Here is an 18,176-nt window from a genome sequence, read left to right as displayed (position 1 = left end):
CTTGTTTTGGGGTTTATTGTTACAAGAGGAACCTTTAAAGTTGAATGCTCTGTTTTGTTTTTGCGATTTCACCAAAATGATGGCAAATGATGTCGATTCGCTAACGATTCCACTCTAAATCACATATCGTGCTTTGGTGTTCCAGTAATGGTAAGCGTAATTGATTGATTTATTGATGTAGTGTGTTAGGCCATAGACTCTGTAATGGCCTGTTTGCCCTCCATAGGCAGGGATGATGTCACAGGCAGCACAGGTTTGAATGTGGCGTCGTCCTCCGTCTCTCCCGTCGTTCATCTCATTACTCACACCAATCAAGACGACCTGATTTACCGTCGTTACCTTAAATGTGACCTCAGCGAGTGTACTCCAGCGGCATCTTCTTCTCTTCTTCATTTTCTCCCCTTCTAAATGTGGCAATCAAGTCACTATCACACCTTCCGGAACAAGAGGCGCCAACAGAAAGTTGACATTGATTGATGATAGCGTTGCAGTCGCTTGAATTTTGTCATCTGCAAATTCACTTGAGCAGTGGATTTGAGTCAAACGAGTACATTTCGGATAATAGCCCAAGTCCACCATTCAACTTTCTCTGCTCGTGTTAAAGCGGGACACTCAGAGGAAAAAGATGAACAATTTCAAGTCTCCTCACCCAAGCTAGATTTGTCACAGTACTAAGGCTGACTTCATTATCCGGTTGGAAGTCATATAGAGCCACTGGGAAGAGAAATAATACAGGAAGTAGACACCTATCATTACTCAACCAGCAACCAACTGTATTAAACAATTAATAACATAATATAGATTGTAGTGTATTTCATTGTTGACTTTTGAGTCCAAAGTAAAATTATTGTAAAGAATTTTCCGTAGGTGTGGATGGATGGATGGGTGGATGGGTGGGTGGATGGATGGATGGATGGATGGATGTTTGGATGGGTGGGCTGGTTGGGTTGGGTGGGCTGGTTGGGTTGGGTGGGAAGGTGGGTGGGTGGAATTGATGGGACGATGGGTGGATATATTTTGCTACGTTAGCGTCGTATTCTCCATCAGCTATCTGTGACTGATCGATTGTATAATGTTGTCGGTAATGAATTTCATGTTGTTTACAGAACCACGATGTAAAGGTCAATGTGCCGCCATTGTGCGAAGTGGCCATTCCTTAATGTCGGCACACTCAATGGAACAGCTAAATCTTGTTTAACTATAGTCATGTGATCCATAGTAGATAATCAGGTCGTTTCTCTACATTGGGAATTGTCTGATTTTGCTCTTAATTGGCCAGTCAAGATGCAGAAGAATGCTGGAAGGCTGATGTAATGAGGAACACAGAGGTTTGTTAGTGTAATTGCTTTAGATTCAAAGTGAAATTCAATAATAAATAGTCTTTATTTGGAAGAATTGCAAATCAACTCAGAAGCCAGGTAGATAAATTATGAATCGGCAGCACAGGCATTTGGTTCTCTCCTTCAAAATAAGTGAATCGGGGGGGGGGGGACATAAAAGCCACATAAATTAACGTGAGAGTTTTCTGCTCCTCGAAGACTCCTCTCGCCAAATCCGCCCGCCGCCGTTTCCCGGTTCACTGGCTGATGGATTAGCTGTGGTCATGTGAAGATACATCAGTTTAATCAGTTCTAGAAATTAAAATTGGTGCAATGATTGATCCTTCTCTATTAGAGGCATACACGGCGCTTAGGGCCCCGAGCAATGAGTTGCATGAGTGGCTTGTGAAGGGCACATATGTTTATGTGTTTGTGAAGTTTATGACTTTAAAGCTGCATCCACAGCAAGAAACAGCCACATTTTAGTTTCGTTTTATTTCATCACCGTTTGCACAATATACCGGAGTCATTTTTATACAGCAATCCATCAAAATAGACATGGCAGAAGATCCCCAGCAAAAGCTGCATGTCCCTTTCACAAAGAACTCAGATGTGACTGATTTTCAAAATGAAACTTCTTTAAGACTGATGATCATCGGAGTAGTTTTTGTTCAGTCACTCTGTATAGCTTGGAACTGGTATTCGGGCCTATGATTGGGGACCCCGGATTCAAAACATTGGTTCTCGGTATTAACTTCTTGAGACTGAAATATGAACCACCATTTCAAACTAGGGATGTTTCATACCACATTTTTTCAGACCGATATCACTATGAGTGTTCACTGAGTGCTCAGAGATACCAAGTACCAATACCTCTTGTAGTTTTGATATATAAAAAATAATAATAATACAGCAACAAAAAATTGTAAACTACCTTTTTTTTGTCCAACGCAGAAGCGGATTCGGCAATGTGTCAAAGTGCCACAGTAGTAGCACCAACTACTCCCCAGGAGGCCTTAACTTGATGTCAGATTTTCTTTTTTTTGCTGTAATTATCGGTGTCTAGTATTGGCAGCCTCTATGAGTACCCGATACCTCAAAATCTGGCCGCCCATGAGAGCATTTGCTGTGTGTTTCTGTCCCATTTAATGTCGTCACTCAAAAATTGCTTCCCAAATGACTGTTCATTGGAAACAAGCCCAACTGACACCATTTTGAGGGTTCAATTAGACAATGAAATCAGTTGTACGAATCTCAACAGGTAAATGATACATGCCTCATATACCCCCTTCCGTTGTCCTGCAACAGTTAGATGGCAAGCAGCTCCCAAACTGGATTTGTCTTGAATGTCTGCATATTTTCTTATCATGCAAATGAGGACGTTTGCTGGGGAACAGCTGGTGCGTTTCACCGTGTACAGCTTTCCATAGCAGAGATGGGGCGTGTGATCACCCCAAGCGCACCACAGGATGCTACTTTAACTCTCCTTCAAACCAAACAATGCTGCTCTTTCGCCCTCCTGTTGCGTTTGTTTCCTAACAATGTTCTCAGGTCAATGTGACCTGATGTCTAATCATCATAAAATATCCAATAATGCAATGTTTTAATATTTTAAAAAAACAAAAATGAACAAGTAGAGACTATGTTCACACTGCAGTGCATTACCCAATTTTTTTTTTTTTTGGTCAAATCCGATCATTATATTTATTCTTTCACATTACCAAAACAAACTTCTAACATGAACAAAAAGTGTCTGCGGTGTGATGCCATACTATTTTGCATGTATGGGCTCACCTCATATTAGCAAAGGAGCAAGACAGGAGGAGGGAAAGGTTTTTTTGAGGGATATGAGACGGCACCTCTTATTTCAGGGGGACAGCTACTAATGATGTCACGTCATTGCCGCGCATAACAAATGAACCATCTGCATCAATTATTTACTGCTATCACCAGAAATGTCCACTTTCCATAAGGGGTTTATTCCTACCACGTTTATGCTATAATCTCTTTCTCACCAGGTATTTCACATAAACATCAAAATTATTTATTATTACAGCTGTCACCCAGTCCACCCATATAAATGTGCTATTTTGTCCCCTAATGCAGTCGACTAAGCCGGCTGGGCATCGTCGGAGAGTGTTGTGCCCGGTCGCGTCACAAACAATCCGCGCTTGTCGGAAGCAATCGCTCTCAGCTCTGCCCGGCTCATTTGTGTGCGCTTGCCTGCTTATTTCTTCATTACTGTGCTAGACCTGGTCTTTATTAATGAAGGGACATCTGTTTCATTAAAGCAGGGCGATGCCTGCGAGAAAAGAGGGAAGGAGCTGGGGTTCAAAATGGAGGGGGAAAAAAATTCAAGGAGAGAGGAAAAAACACAAGGTGAAGATGTGATTCATACTTAGTGGGACCGTTTAGTCTGTTTATTGAGAAATGTTAGCGTAGGGGTGCTTGGATGTGAATACTAATCACATTCTCGTCTTCGACAGTCTTCCAAGCAATCAGTGCTACAGTACGTCTCATTGACATTTCCAACATTTGACTAATCATGGGTCAGAAATGCTGATTGATAAATGGTGACTGATTGGAGGAGGCGTCTATTGGTATGGTTATTGATGCAAATTGCTTTTTGAAATAGTAAACAAGTTAACTGGTTGAAAACAGAATAAATTGTGGAGAAACGAGCAGACCATGCACTCAGTGACGACTGTAATTTGAGACTTGGTGTCTGTTACTGACGGGGTCACTGTTTAAGGAAATTTTGTGTCGACAGTGCAGCATTATTTGAAACACCAACAGATAGTATGAACACTGGTTTCAAAGTCGATCATTCCCCAATGTGAAAGTGGTTCATTATTTTAGTTGCTGCTATTTTGAGAGTTGAGAGAGGGAAAAAGTAACCATGGAAACCTGTTTGTATGGAAGTAACACTGGTCGGAAGAGACGTGCCTGCACATGGATCTTGCTCCATTTCGGGGATTGCCGAAAATAGTTTCGACTTAAACGGCAGACTTGTTGATTATGCACGATTTAAGCGAGGTGACTGACGAATCACAATAACGCAATCAATTTTTTTGGTGTCTGTATGGACTTTTAACTTTAATTTAATGCTTTGATTTGAAATGAAGACAGATGCAGTGCAAGGGTAAGCGTCAGGCATCATGCTGTAGGGGAACAGCCGTGGGCCAAGGTCACGCAAAGCCATGTTAAAGATGGCGAGGTCTCTGCAGGAGGCCGGGCTGGGGTGAGCAGGCTATAACTGACAGTCATAATTGGGCTAATTAGAGAAACAAAACCATCAGCACCGTGGGTAATGACCTGACCAGGCCAGCTGAGGTGATGGATGAAGCGAGAGCAAAGCAGGTAGGCAAATTAATTAGAGAACAGGAGGGACGTAGCGATGATGGATGGCTACGATGGATGGAGAGGAAAGAGTGGGGGCAACGTGTTTGATCTGCCACTTGACACTTACACTCGTGTGATCTGATTAGAATTCATTCATTCTTTCAGAATCTCATAAAAACAGGAAGTTGCTGAACTAAATTAAGACTTAACACTTGAAAAAATAATATTCACTAGAAGAGCGTCTAGCAATTCAATGAGTGACGAAACAGTTCATCTCTTGCTGGGTTTTTACCCCAATGACCTTTTGTAATCCGCAAGTCTTTCCCCTCTTTTGTTTTCCCCAACCTTTGATGTGCTAAAGGACTAAAGCAACACAAAAGACGTTTAGTGTGGAATCCGGGCTAAATCCTCATTGTCTTCAATCGGGAAGATGAGACCGATTATGTTGGTGATTGAAGTAACGTTGGGTTTTTAATTTGCTCCATGTAAAGCATTTGGCAAAGAAACACTAATAAGAATGCATTTTTAAGCTAGAAATTACAAAGTCAATGCAGTGCGCACATTTTGGGATGACAGGATGCATGCTTCGTAAATTTGGAGAATTGGGACTTTTGAGACGGAATATTTCAGAGTTGCCTTGGGGGCCAACTTTAAGGAAGCCACAGACTGTGTTGTTATGACCCTCAATGAAATGGTCATGTGACCGATTGATGGTGAAGAGAACATATGCAGAAATACATTTATTTATTTATTTTTTTACATTTAGTCACGCTTAAGAACAATTTGTTTCTCAACAAGTCGCCTTTTGTTTTTTGCTATCAAGACATGCTTAATTACATCTGCTGTGCTGCAGTGTGGTAAACAATTGCGCACAGCAAAGTCCGATGGGACGAGAACTTTTTATAGTCACTCGCAGTGTGTGGGAGCACACGTTGCTCTGCACTAATTGAATATTTCATGTTTTTATATTCTCTTAAGCATTTCTAACTGCCGTTCATGTTGACAACAAGTCGTATCTTTTTTTGCTTGTTGGAATTGTCCTTCTAACTTAGCTAATTGTGTCATGGCTGGAGAACCTCGTGTGAGGGTGGTTAGTGTGTAAACCAACCCCACTCTTACATAACTGTGGAGTGCTTAGTAAATAAACAATATGCAACATTCATACTACAATTACTATGACCAGAAATTTATCTTAGCGGCCAATGTGAAAGTAGCATAACTGCCAAGCCTTGGCCGGAGAAACTGGTGGTGGAAGTATTGTTAAAAAAATTCAAAATTCAAATCAGCTCGCTTAAGGACACATTTCCAGAAATAGGCAGCTAACCAAAGATTTACTTAGCTGTTTAATTTTCCACCTGATGGAGTAGCAGGGACTCCAGATAATTTTTTCTTTTTAGTTTTCCCCTTCAGAGTAATTGCCCTCAAGTCTATACCTGTGACTTCAGCACATGCACGCACACACACACACACATTTATATACCTGTCCTATCCTCCATGTCAGATCGTCAAGCAATGAGCAATGTGAGTGATGATGAGACCAATGAGATCAGACTTGCTAGGGAGAGCCATCACCAATGATGAGTAATAGATTTCCGTACGGCCCAGAAACCAAACCCCAGAGTCTTCAGTGGAAGACTCTGAAGAAAAAAGTCAGTCAGATTGTTCACGTTTTTTAATGTGACGGGCATCATCTGTTGTGAGTTCTTGTCATAAGGTCAGATGAGCAACCAGCGTATCCACAAAGATATCCAGCAACGTTTTTTTCGTTCAATTCGTGAGAAGAGGCAAGTGTTGTGGCACGACAACTCAAAATGGTCCGTCAAAGGATAACTTGTGCTTTGGATTTGAAATATTTTGCGACACAGGCCATGGCACATATTCTGGATTTAACTAACATAAGGTTGAATTTTCTCTCAAGCAGCAGTGAAAAATATCCAGGTTACGCCTCTCGGACAATCCCGATTGGGATGAAAGCAGAGCTTCACAAACATGTCAACAAGCTTGTAAAAAGAACATTAAATTTGTCCCGATGTGTCATAACAAGAAGCAAACGAAAGGTTCATTCTTCGCCTCACCACGCACACAATTGCGTATGTCCCGAGAGTCGCATTTCTCCAGCAAAAATTGGCAACGCAAACATATTTTTCCACTTAGCCTTGTGTCATAAATCTGGCCAATGTCACAATGAGACTTTTAGAGCAAAACTTGTCGGTTCAAAAATACTAACGAGGCTGGCTCATTTGAGCAAGTAATCACTTCCTTGTTGCCCCACACAATCACACAAACAACACAAATTACACATGGGGACACACACTCCAACACAATAACGCATGTCGTGAGCTATTAAAAAGGCAATTAGTTTAAGCTCTTTCAGAGAGGAGACCATGGGAGTACTATGTTGAAGAAAAAAACCCCAAAAACAAACAAAAATTAAAACGCAATCATGTCCTTGGTATGTTTCCATTTGGAAATTAGTGGTTCAGGGAATCAATCTGGAGTTTGCATGTTCTTCCTGTGCTTATGTGTTCTTCTCACAAAGTCGAGATAGAGGATACAACCTTTCTCTCCCTAAGTGCAAAATGATTCTCACATGTTTAACGCTCCTTACGTTTTGCTGAGTTCTTGGAAGCCTGGCTGTTATCGTCTTGGTTTACTTCAGTCACATGAAAGCCAGATGGAAAGATTACTATGTTGACTTTGAACATGGTTAATCATGCTTGGGATGGTGTCAAGAGGATAGAGATTAGGAGGCATGAAAATTGCGTGCATAAAAATAAAGCAGGGATTGTTTATCTAAAAAAGAAATAGAAGATGGCAAGAAGACGCTAACAGTGGTTTTATTACAGTAAATCTCCAGAAAGACCCTTGAGCATATCTTGTCTTCCATATAAGCGACATAGTTGGTTGGTTTTTGGATGCAGTCTATTACGTGTTGGAATAATGTTATTGCGTGCTAACATCCTGTCAAAAAGAAATACAGACTCTTGGAAGTATCATATGCATTGGGACTGTGGTCATGGAATTTGTAGATTGAAGTCTATCTTAAATTTGGTCAAAACATGTAATTACAAGTAATGTGATGTACTTGATTTGTTTAACTAGTATTCATTATAATGACTAATTATAATTTAAGATATATTGTGATGCTAATTTAAATCCAATTTTATTCAATTCAGAAAAGGGAAAAAGGTGTCACACCCTTTGCTTTTCTTGTGGGTCACATGGCTTTACAGTGTCCATTATGTCGGATGATACATGTCTCTATGATATCGTGTGTGTGTGTGTGTGTGTGTGTGTGTGTGAGCGTCATTGCGATCAGTGCGTGTGACGAGAGGGGGGACAGCGATTTATTTAACACTCGTGGGGCGTCGAGACCACATTCCCTCATCTTCATTACACCGTAAAGAGCATATTATATCACACGCCGGTAACATTTCAAGAAAGCTGACATGCACACACACACACGTGCACACACGTGCATACGCACACACACACTCACAGGCGTTCACTGATGAGTCCTCTGCTGACTCCATATTCGTTAGTCAGACAAAGTGTGACAGATTCTCACAAATCTTTCCAAAGGTGCCTTTTCATGTGCAGGGGATGCCAACACCATCTGTAATGGTAATGAAAAAAAACCAGAAACACAACGGTATTGTCGACACGAGACAATTTGCAGCAACATTTCAGTAAAAGGGGAAGAATAAAGTGGCATAAATATTAATGAACAATGCCGCACGAGTCGGCACACTGTGGTGGTGCCACCGGGTAAAGTTATAAAACTGCACTTGACGCAGGAGACTTGCCAACATGGAAGCTTCCTCTGAAGTGGATTCATACACACTGTAAAACATGAAGTTTTTACTGTTTGTTGAACACCCAAGAACTTAGTAGGGGGTCCGCAGCTCACAACAGCCTCTCTTCCAAAAGTGGCGGCCTCAACCTAAATTTGTAGTACAGTGTGTTCAAAATGGTTTTGTCGTTTTTTTTATTTAACTGTAAATTTGGCAGGTTTTTGCTATTTTTTCATTATTCAAGAAGTTTGTTTTTTCATCCAATTTTTGTCATTTTCTTTGTCATTTTTTTCTGGATGTATTTACCCCCTCATTTTAAAAAAAAATAATTGTCAGTTTTTTCCAGGTTGTCAGTTGCTATATTATTATTATTATTATTATTTAACATATTTTAAATGCTAGTTTTAATTAGTGACGGAATTCAAATATGGTATCAACTGATTTAATTACACCTATTTTTTTCTTTCTTAAATCCCTGAGAAAACCAGGCCAGAAAAACCATGAAAGACCCCCCCCCCCCCGTCTAAAAAAAAACCCCACCTGATTCACAATATGACATGTAACAATTCACTATATATATATTTAATATTTAATAATTAACTGCCAACACTAAAAGCAAAGAAAGGAAAAGAGCACAATATATTTGGTCAGCTTGCTTGTATATCTCGTAAACAATGGTGTGTACCGAACTCAACATTTGCAAATAATTCATAATCAGTCATAATGTCGATGCTACACGTTGATATTTTGTTTCCTGTTACAAAGTAGCCCATACCATTAAATTCAAGGAGCTCTACTGTATAGTATCTTTGCATGCCTAACACCGTGTCATGTAAACTCAATCCTCCATTTCTGGTTATTATTTTGCTTAAAAGAAACCTCATAGTTAACCTCGGTTCGATTGCAAGCTTTCATTATGCAGACCGTTTAGAGGCGATAAAATTGAGTGTTGACTTTTACAAGTGTGGACTTGTTTGTGTTGTACTTGCAGAGTGGTTAAGATAATCCCACCCAGAAAAAAAAAAACCGTTAGCTAGTGTGCGATTTAAATACTGCCAAACTTGTGGGGTTGTCCAATGTACTGTATCTGCCAAAAACGAGGCTACAAATGGGCCGCTGTGCAGAAACAATGACAATACCCATGTATAATGTAGGCTAATGATCTCTGTGGCTCCTTCACGAGGAAGGATTCAATTATTCAGAACAAAAATAGTTCATTAAAACGTAATTAGAACAAAATAACTTTTGCAAACTCATTTGCCTCGCCCAGCCTCATTTGGAAAAAAAACCCCTCATTTGCTGGACTCATTCCAGGAGCAACAATGGCGGCTTGTCATAACGCCGGCTGAGCGTCTGCGTGTGTTTAGGCTCGAAAATTCTCGAGGAGTTTTTGTTCAAAAGGTTGCTTGCTGTTAATAATTAATTGTGTGATGTGTGCGTGACTTGTTTTGCCTCCTTTGGTGAATCACTATTTTGGATTTTGCGAAGAGAGTTTGCACGGCAGCAACCAAATGATGGTTCAGTCATTTGACTGAAATTAAACACATATATCCCAATTTTTTTTAACTAAGACAGAAAACTTAAGTCCCCATCACAATAATATTTCTTTTCACTGTCCTGGGAGTTCATCCTTCGACGCTATTTATAGATTTCCATAGCGCTGGGAAATAATGTTTATAAATTGTAATTATACGCAATTACTGATGCACATTTTTGAACATCAAAGTACTATTGCGCGTTCTGTAAAAAAAAACTGATGGCGGGGAATAATCTCGAGCAGCTAATTAATGATATAGCGCTGTACAACGGGTTGAGCGCTTCGCACCGTAAGGTTTATTGGGTCTACATTCAAGTGGGAGATCAAGTTAAAGTGGAATTTGAAAAGAAATCCAAAGGACCTTTGTGGAAAATGTGTTGTGATTAAATAAAGTAACTAAGGTAGACTGGGTGGAACTAATAAGTCAAGAAAGACAAACGTGGACGAACCACATTGCGGGGCGAGTTGACCAGAACGCTAGACTTTGTTCAAGAGCTGTGTCCACATGAGATAAGATCGCCTCGAATATTGTGCATGGAACTTACGAGCTTGGGGACTGCTGTACGAATCAATTGGTTGAATGGTTATGACAATCCCTGAGCCAAACAATTCCTTGTGGGTGGAGGTAATGATGAAGTGCTGGGCCATCTCGTCATGGAATCATCGGTGGTGTCTTGTCTGATTGTAGTTCTTTGTGTTTCGGGCCAAGTGGTAATTTTCTTGAAAACACGTGCTCTGTTCTGCAAGTACAAAAAGGAAACAAGATTAAACAGACTTTTTTTTCTTTGCTCTGTCTATTTATTGGATGCCTGCTTTTATCACCATCCTCTGGTTTCCTAATTATTTTTCTTTTTCATCTTCAGTAACTTTGAGCTTTTTCACTTTGTCCTCCTCCATCTGACCATGTAGCCTACATGGCCTTCTGCTTTTGTTGGATTATTTAAGCATTTAAGAGCCTTTCTCTTTTTTGCCGCTTTGCCTTTTTGTCCTTCATATTCTCATATCGTTCCTCACCTCCTACTAGTACTTCACCCTCCACTTGTTCATTTTTCTTCTCGCCATCATCCCACTCGCTTTGGGCAATGTCCAGGCAACATTTGCCCAAGCTGGTGGTCAATGATTTTTTTTTTTTTCTTTCCACCATCATTGCACCCGTGCACCTGTTGGGGTTTGTGCATCCAAGTGTCCCACCATATCGCCTTCCCGAGAAGCCTCTTAAAGATTTCCTGTTCTCAGGGTGACTCTGGCACAATGACTTGGCAGCCCACCACCTTTCGTATTGCAATGGGCAGTTCTAAAGCCTGTGGCCTAATACTGCATGTGCAATGACCCAAGATACTTAAATTGGGCTAAATCCTCAGCAGCAGTAACTTAAAGGCAGCATAATATGTATAAAAAAAAATCGCAAGGAAACTCATGTGATGGAAACGCATGCTAGCACAGTCGCATTGTGAGGCAAACATGCGAACCACTGTTCTGTCCTCCAAATACTTCAACTTCTTATTTTTTGAAACTTCAATAGCGGTCTCTCCTTGTGTGCGGTCTCCAGACTGCACCAGTCTGCCATCCATCGTCCAGCTGTCAAGGTCTGCTCGGCCCTGGCACCCGCCGGCATTCTCATGCGCTGCATTACATAACCATGAAGAAAAAAAAAAAAATAGAAGTGGGACCAAATGAAGGGCGGTGGTGGGGAAGGTGTGAGATGAGTGAAGAACAGAGGTCAAGGGAGGGGAAAAGAAAAAAACAGGATGCAAGGTCTTCAGACATTGAGCAAGACTGGTGTCACGGACTTGTCCACTCAAAGTGCTTTGCATTCAATCTGGCATAGTTGGATTATTCATAGAAAATAAACACCCGCGCACTTGACAGCATTTACACTCAATAGATTAATAATGCACTTATTCAGTTTAATTCAAACACTTTCAATGATAAAGAGTACATGTCATGCTTAAGTGAGTTACACCAATTACAGTTTTTGTATATTTTTAAACTTAATCTGAATTTATTGTGTTGTCTATCACTAACGCATACTATCACATTAGTCAAATCCAAATTTTATTAAATATTTGTATGAAAAGCATAGCAGTATAAAACAATCAACTGGAAAAACAGCATGTCTGGCACTAGCCGGTTCTTGTGCCGCATGACCACGTTTTCCACGCCACTGCACAAACTCCTTTATTACACCCTAACCTTGAACTATCCATATGTCAAGATGCTCGTAAACTGAGGACCTCATGTAATAGTAACATAAAATCACCCACTCATGTAATGTAGGTGACACACGTATGGTAGCTAACTAGTCTGCAGTTAGCTGTCTAGCGCTACAAGCTAACATTGCAGTCTTTACTCCGTGCTTCTTGTCAAAGAGCACCAACAGATAGATTATAAGTGATGCTGTCACCTAACCAATCTGCAGCCAACTGGCTAGCACAAGAAGATCTTTGCTCAGTGCTCTTTCCATGTCAAGGAGCGCAACACAACGAACAGATAGACTCAAATGATTGACACCTGTCATGAAAGATCCAAGTTACAGTTTTTGTTCACAAAAAGTTAATCGATGTCGCTGGCTGATACTCCGATCGAGCCAATAGAAATGGGGACAAATCTTAGCTCAGTTGAATAGAAGCACCCCTGGCTAAAGCCAAATTGAATTTTACTTTCTGGACCTGGATTTGACACCTCTGAGTTGTATTTGTATCCTCTGTTATGGAATTTCTGTGACATCTCACTTAAAAATAAAACGAGAGTCAGAGAGGTAATGGGAGTGAGAAAATGTTATTGCGGCAGCAGGAAAGAAAAGCTATTGAAAATTTGAAACATTACACTTTATGCGGTAGGTGAAGAGCAGCAGGACAACGGGGAGGATGTTGCCAAAGGCTGTTGTCCTCCTAAGGGGCGTGTTTACTGAGGTAAACCAACAAGTTGTTGAAAAAGCATGTGTTATGGCCTTGAGACAGCGCTGGCGCGCTCGCATTCTCAGCCTTTATTCGATCGTTTGCAAGCAAATGGATGAGGAAGATATTCTGGGTGTCTGCAGGCATTCATCGACGATTCTAGGCCGTGTTGTTCCGTTCTCGTTTTGATGCCCAAGTCAAATAAAAAAAAAAAGGCCCGACCTTGTCACCAATTAAACAGTTGAGCATCTTCCAAAGTCTGTTACAGTCAGGCTTTCTTCATTTCGTTGTCCTCATTAAGTTCACAAGAGGAAGACTCATTGCTAGCCGACTGCTGGATCATATTTGATAGTGTTTATTCATTAAATTTTATTGCGATTGTATTTAATCTTACTCTGGTAAAAAAAAGTGTCTGCGCTGTAACGATCTCAACTGCTGTCTAAGGAAGAACAATATGTTCAACTCTGAAAGTCAGCATCGAAACGGTACATCAGAACATTCTCAGCTCATTAAAATGAACAGCAGCAATTGATTCATTTGCGGTTTACTCGATCAATGAAACATCATCAAATGTAACAACGGGGTTTATACCATTTCTTCTACTTGTTTGATTTAAACTTTTTCATGAAGGCAACAATTAAATAGCCAGCAATTATATTAGACTAAACTTTTCTCCTTTTATCTCGGTGAGGACTTCTTAATCTTTTGGTGTCCAATGTGTTTCTTGGGTCCTCGTTACGATTCTGCTCCTCCGTGGGGTATTGGATCCTGGTGTGTGATTGATGACTATGCTGTTTTGCTTTCACTGCCCCCCCACCCTCGGTGTGCATAACACATACAGTGTGTGTGTGTGTGTGTGTGTGTTTAAAAGTCATTAAAATGTTGTGAGACGGAAGGCTTTTGAGAGTCTTGAGGAGCCCTTGTCCATTTGCACCCTGAGTACGCAACACCGTGATTTATCCAGGTCCACTTGTGGACACACACAATATTTGAGAGGTGTGTACTTGGGAGAGGACACCTGAGTTTGTAAATCAGCTCTTCTGTTTTTCTTTCTTTTTTTTTTCCCCCTCCCGTCTGTTGCTCTCATCGCGTTTTATCTACGTCTTTGATCACCTTCTTGCCAATCTGTCAGCCCTCTCCTGTCCCCTCCATCCTTTGACTCCATTTGTTTACGCCTTGCTTTTCATTGCGCTTGACCTTTTGCTTCGTCTCCATCTGTTGCCGCCGATTATGCACACGCACGCACACACAAACACACTGCTATACCACAAGGTCTCACTTTCGAGATCAGGAATGCATCTTATTTCTGCAACACCTGTCCCAACCTAATTTGTCCCATAATTTTGTATAAATCTGGAAAAACAAATGTTGTTGTGTCTTTAGTCAAGCCAGTGCACGATAGACTGCTTGCTTCTATGCCTTGTTAGAGTCACGACAAATGAAAAATAAAACAAAATTGGCTTGGCAGCTCGCACGTTTAAGTCATCCCTAAATTTGTGTCAGTAGTCAAAACAGTTCTTGAGGTTTGATGAAAAGTTTTGTAGAACTCAAGAATAAAAGAAGACTCCTCCCGTAACCAAAGCATGTTTGCTCTCGTTAGATTTAGCCCCAATTAAGCCATCTCGCATAAACCAATAGCCCGGTGTTGTCACAATTCCCTCGTGAGGTTTCAGCCCCCCCGGTCCTCGCTCATGAAGCATCGGTCTGCACTCGTCGAGGCAAATAAGTCTGAGGGAAGTCTTGCTGCGTGCGGCCACTCATCAGGACGCATTAGTAAGCACCAGACGCTCATCAGCCAGTCCAAAGTGCCTTTGTTAGTCTACCGTCTAGCAATTAATGGACATGAAAAGAAATGGAGGGAGCCATTTGGGGAAGGAAAGTAGTCCAGGGTCATTTGAAGGAAACACTCTGCTTTGACTGGAAATTTGAGAACAGTTAAGTACATGTTCAACAACTGGAAGTTGTGTGTGTTAACCATTGAATGATGACACTTGAACTTTGCGCTTTGTTTGCTAAAATATGCATAAACAGCTGGACACATATTGATGCAGCGTCTTTCGTGTGTGATTTGCTATTGAATTAAACCCTAGAAAAGATTTTAAAATATATATCTGACTGGTTCAACATGGCATGTGAAGTTGTACTTAAATGTGACCGATTACTGCCAAATTATCCTCATGGGTCAAAATAAGGAAAATTTATATATTCAGAGAGTCTAATTTTGCACCTATTTCCCTTTTAATTGTTATTCAATATGAGGAGGTCCATCAAAAATTGATGATATTAGAGCAATTTTAATGATGAACAGTTGGTGCTACTTGTGTCCTTTTTTTGGTTGATAAGGTCAAATTACTGCAATATGAAATATAAAAGGGTTATTTGCCATGTGGAGTGGCCTGTGACAAGAACGTTTATTGATAATTTATCTTGATTATCATCTACGGAATGCATTTGGCCCCAAAACCAATTAAAGTCATGCAAGATATGTGACATCATACTTTTCTGTACTGACAATATGTCTTTAATTAAGCTAATGCGTATGCAATTTGCCGCTTGTTGAACTGAAAAAGAAAAAAAAAACTTTTCCCACAAAACTTTAGTGGAATTACCAACAAAAAGCCATTAACAAGCTGTTGCAAGATTATTTCCCTCACTAGACTTTTTATTCAGTACAAACCGCATTGCCTTCAAAGCTGTCATTCTATCAAAGTTTACAATTGCACTGTGTGAATGTAAATTAGACTTGCACACCGTGTACCAAACTGCAAGCCTGTATTCCCATCTGGCCTTTCAAAAGTGGCCCATGCAGTGCAGACATAAGAAAAGTAAACATACACCAACAAAATCAAATCAAATTGACAATTCTGCTTCTCTAGTTTCGCTTAACACTTTCAAAGTTCCTCTCAAAACTGTGACTGTGTTTCAATATGACGCTGGGGAACAATTGACTTTTTAGTGGCTCGTACATTTCTTTACAAATCAATGGTGTTTTGATTCATTTCAACGTGGGAAGTTGAATTCATGAGGAAATTGAGTAACAAGCTCCAAATGACCACTGTATTAAATCTTGGTTGGATGTGAATTTTTGCAGTGTAGTGTGCGAGAGAAGAGCGAGGGAGGGTAGCTGTGATCCACAAGGGGGAGGCGTGCAGTCAAGTGTGAAAGGAGAACAGGTGGCTTCTGTTTCTGCCATCCAGCTTTATTTGCCCTCCTCCCCGCCGCGTCCTGGGAGCCGCTTTGCGACTTTGTGCAAACCTTGCGGCCTGCTCGTTTTTTCGGGTTCACGTGCGCGTACGCGTGCCAGTGCGAGTGTGTGTTCTTTAGTGAGCAGGGTTCCGCTTGGTTTAGAAACAATTAGAACAAGCTGCAGGAGCCCAGAGAGCCCCAGTTCTCCAAATGTCACCCAATTAACAGTCGACGGCAAACACGCGAGCAGCGCGCTCCCTCCCGCTCTAATTGTGGCGCCTCTCTTACTCATCACGCGCTTGTGAAGAAGATGTGTTACAAAAATGGTTGTTTTTGGACAAGACCATGTATGATAGGCACAATGTTGCGTGTTTGCCATCTTGATGCGGCTCTATTTTTAGTATAAGTGGGACAGCAGCTCTGGTGCTCCTCAGAAGACCTTGGGTAGAAATTTGTGACACAGTGAAGCAGCGTGTGGCTCATTCCTCAAGGTTATTTTGAAAATCTAATGTAATGACACAACAGCCATTTGTAACGGTTTTTTTTTTCTGTATTTTCTTTTAGGCCAACAACCATCCAGGGCGGTTGTCAGGACCAGGCAACAGCAGCAGCAGCCAGCCCCTAAAGGAGCGAAGGGCAGTGCGGGCCGGGGGTGCGCCGCCCCCTCCGCCGCTCGCAGGGGACCTCGCTAATGTCTCCCAGCTCCCACAAGCTCTTGGTTCAGCCAGGGAGGAGAATCACTGCCACCCCCCTACTGGTAACCTGAACACGGCCCAGCATTCTTCCATCGCCGCCGCCCAGCCGCAGCTTCCCCGCGCGATACCGTTTTTGACCAGCGGGCAGCCCGAGAGGGTGTCGTCCTCCTCCGAGTCCATAAGCGGAAGCTTGGCGTCCCGCAAAGGTGAGTCTCACCACCCCAGCCTCATCCCCCGAGCGGCGGGCACCTCCTCGTCCAGCCTCTACGGCCTGGCCAGCAGGGAGAGCGTCTCGTCTTCGGGCCTCCCCTCCCCCCCGACTCCTTCCTCCACCTCCTCGTCCTCCTCTTCCTCACCCTTCACGGGACGCCTGGGGCAACCGCCCCGGGGCCCGCTGTCCCTGCACAGCTACTCTCGTAAAAACGTCTTCCTCCAGCACTCCCTGCACACCGCTGACCTCCAGGCGCTCACGCAGAGAGACACTTGATCGCCAGCGGACATTTTGTTTCCTCTTTTCACAAAGCCGTAGAAGAGAACAAGAAACCGTGCACAAATTCAACGGAATGCTCCAAACAATTCTCTTGGATGTATCTTCACTGACATTTTGTTTACGCTCACGACACACAACGCCTCTTTCGTTGCTCATCTCCCAAAGTCAACAAGAAAGATAACAATTGGGACAAAAAAAAAATCACCTGACACACCGACACACACAGACACACACAACACCTGCAGGTGCTCTTCCCGTGAAGTCGGAAAGGAAAACAAGAAATAGAGCCACGTAGATCAACCTTAGCTGACAATTTGTTCATCCAGGCACACACACACACACACACACACACACACACACACACACACACACACACACACACACACACACACACGGGTGGTCTTCTTTAACGAAATTGCAAAAGAAAACAAGGCACATTGGCAAAATTCACTTGAAAACAACCATGCAACAGTCCTCGATGAAACTTCTCTGACATTTTGTTCAAATACTCTCACAGAAAGATGCACTCACGCACACACACACACACACACACACACGGACACGCCATGTGTCAGAGCTCCCACATGTTGTCATGTCGACAGTTTAGATGTGCTTACACCCACGTGTGCACCCTACAAAGTACACACAAAAACCTACAGTCATCCTCATAGACAGCTAACGGGAAACGAGATGAACCTCAACGTGAAATGGTGTTTTTTATCCCCCTGAATGTTATGATTATGATTTCAAATCCTTGATTTGAACCTTTCTGCTGCTGGATGCAATGGGGACCGACTGTCGCACGTGCTTTGCAGGGATACTCGCCAATGCTGCCAAAATGAACGCATCACTTCCTGCACACCTTCCTTCCTTCCTTCCATCCCTCCATCCATCCATCCATCCATCCATCCGTCCC

General features: G+C 42.0%; 1 protein-coding gene across 2 annotated transcripts in view; it reads left to right on the top strand.

Annotated features, from left to right (window-relative positions):
* ccser1 (coiled-coil serine-rich protein 1) overlaps positions 1–17,601 on the top strand; it is a 69,885-nt gene extending 52,284 nt beyond the window's left edge. Inside the window, exon 11 of one of the 2 annotated variants that reach the window (XM_037258314.1) lies at positions 16,640–17,601. In XM_037258314.1, coding sequence (XP_037114209.1) covers positions 16,640–17,257 — 618 coding nt within the window. In that variant the 3' untranslated portion in view covers positions 17,258–17,601. The remainder of the gene's footprint in view (positions 1–16,639) is intronic. The other variant, XM_037258315.1, reaches the window with a different exon arrangement.
* Positions 17,602–18,176: the final 575 nt, after the last annotated feature.

The sequence above is a fragment of the Syngnathus acus genome, chromosome 9 (genome assembly GCF_901709675.1).
Source record: "Syngnathus acus chromosome 9, fSynAcu1.2, whole genome shotgun sequence".
NCBI classification, from domain to species: Eukaryota; Metazoa; Chordata; class Actinopteri; order Syngnathiformes; family Syngnathidae; genus Syngnathus; species Syngnathus acus.
The sequence above is the reverse complement of the archived record's forward strand: the minus strand, read 5'-3'. Positions and strand labels throughout refer to the sequence as shown.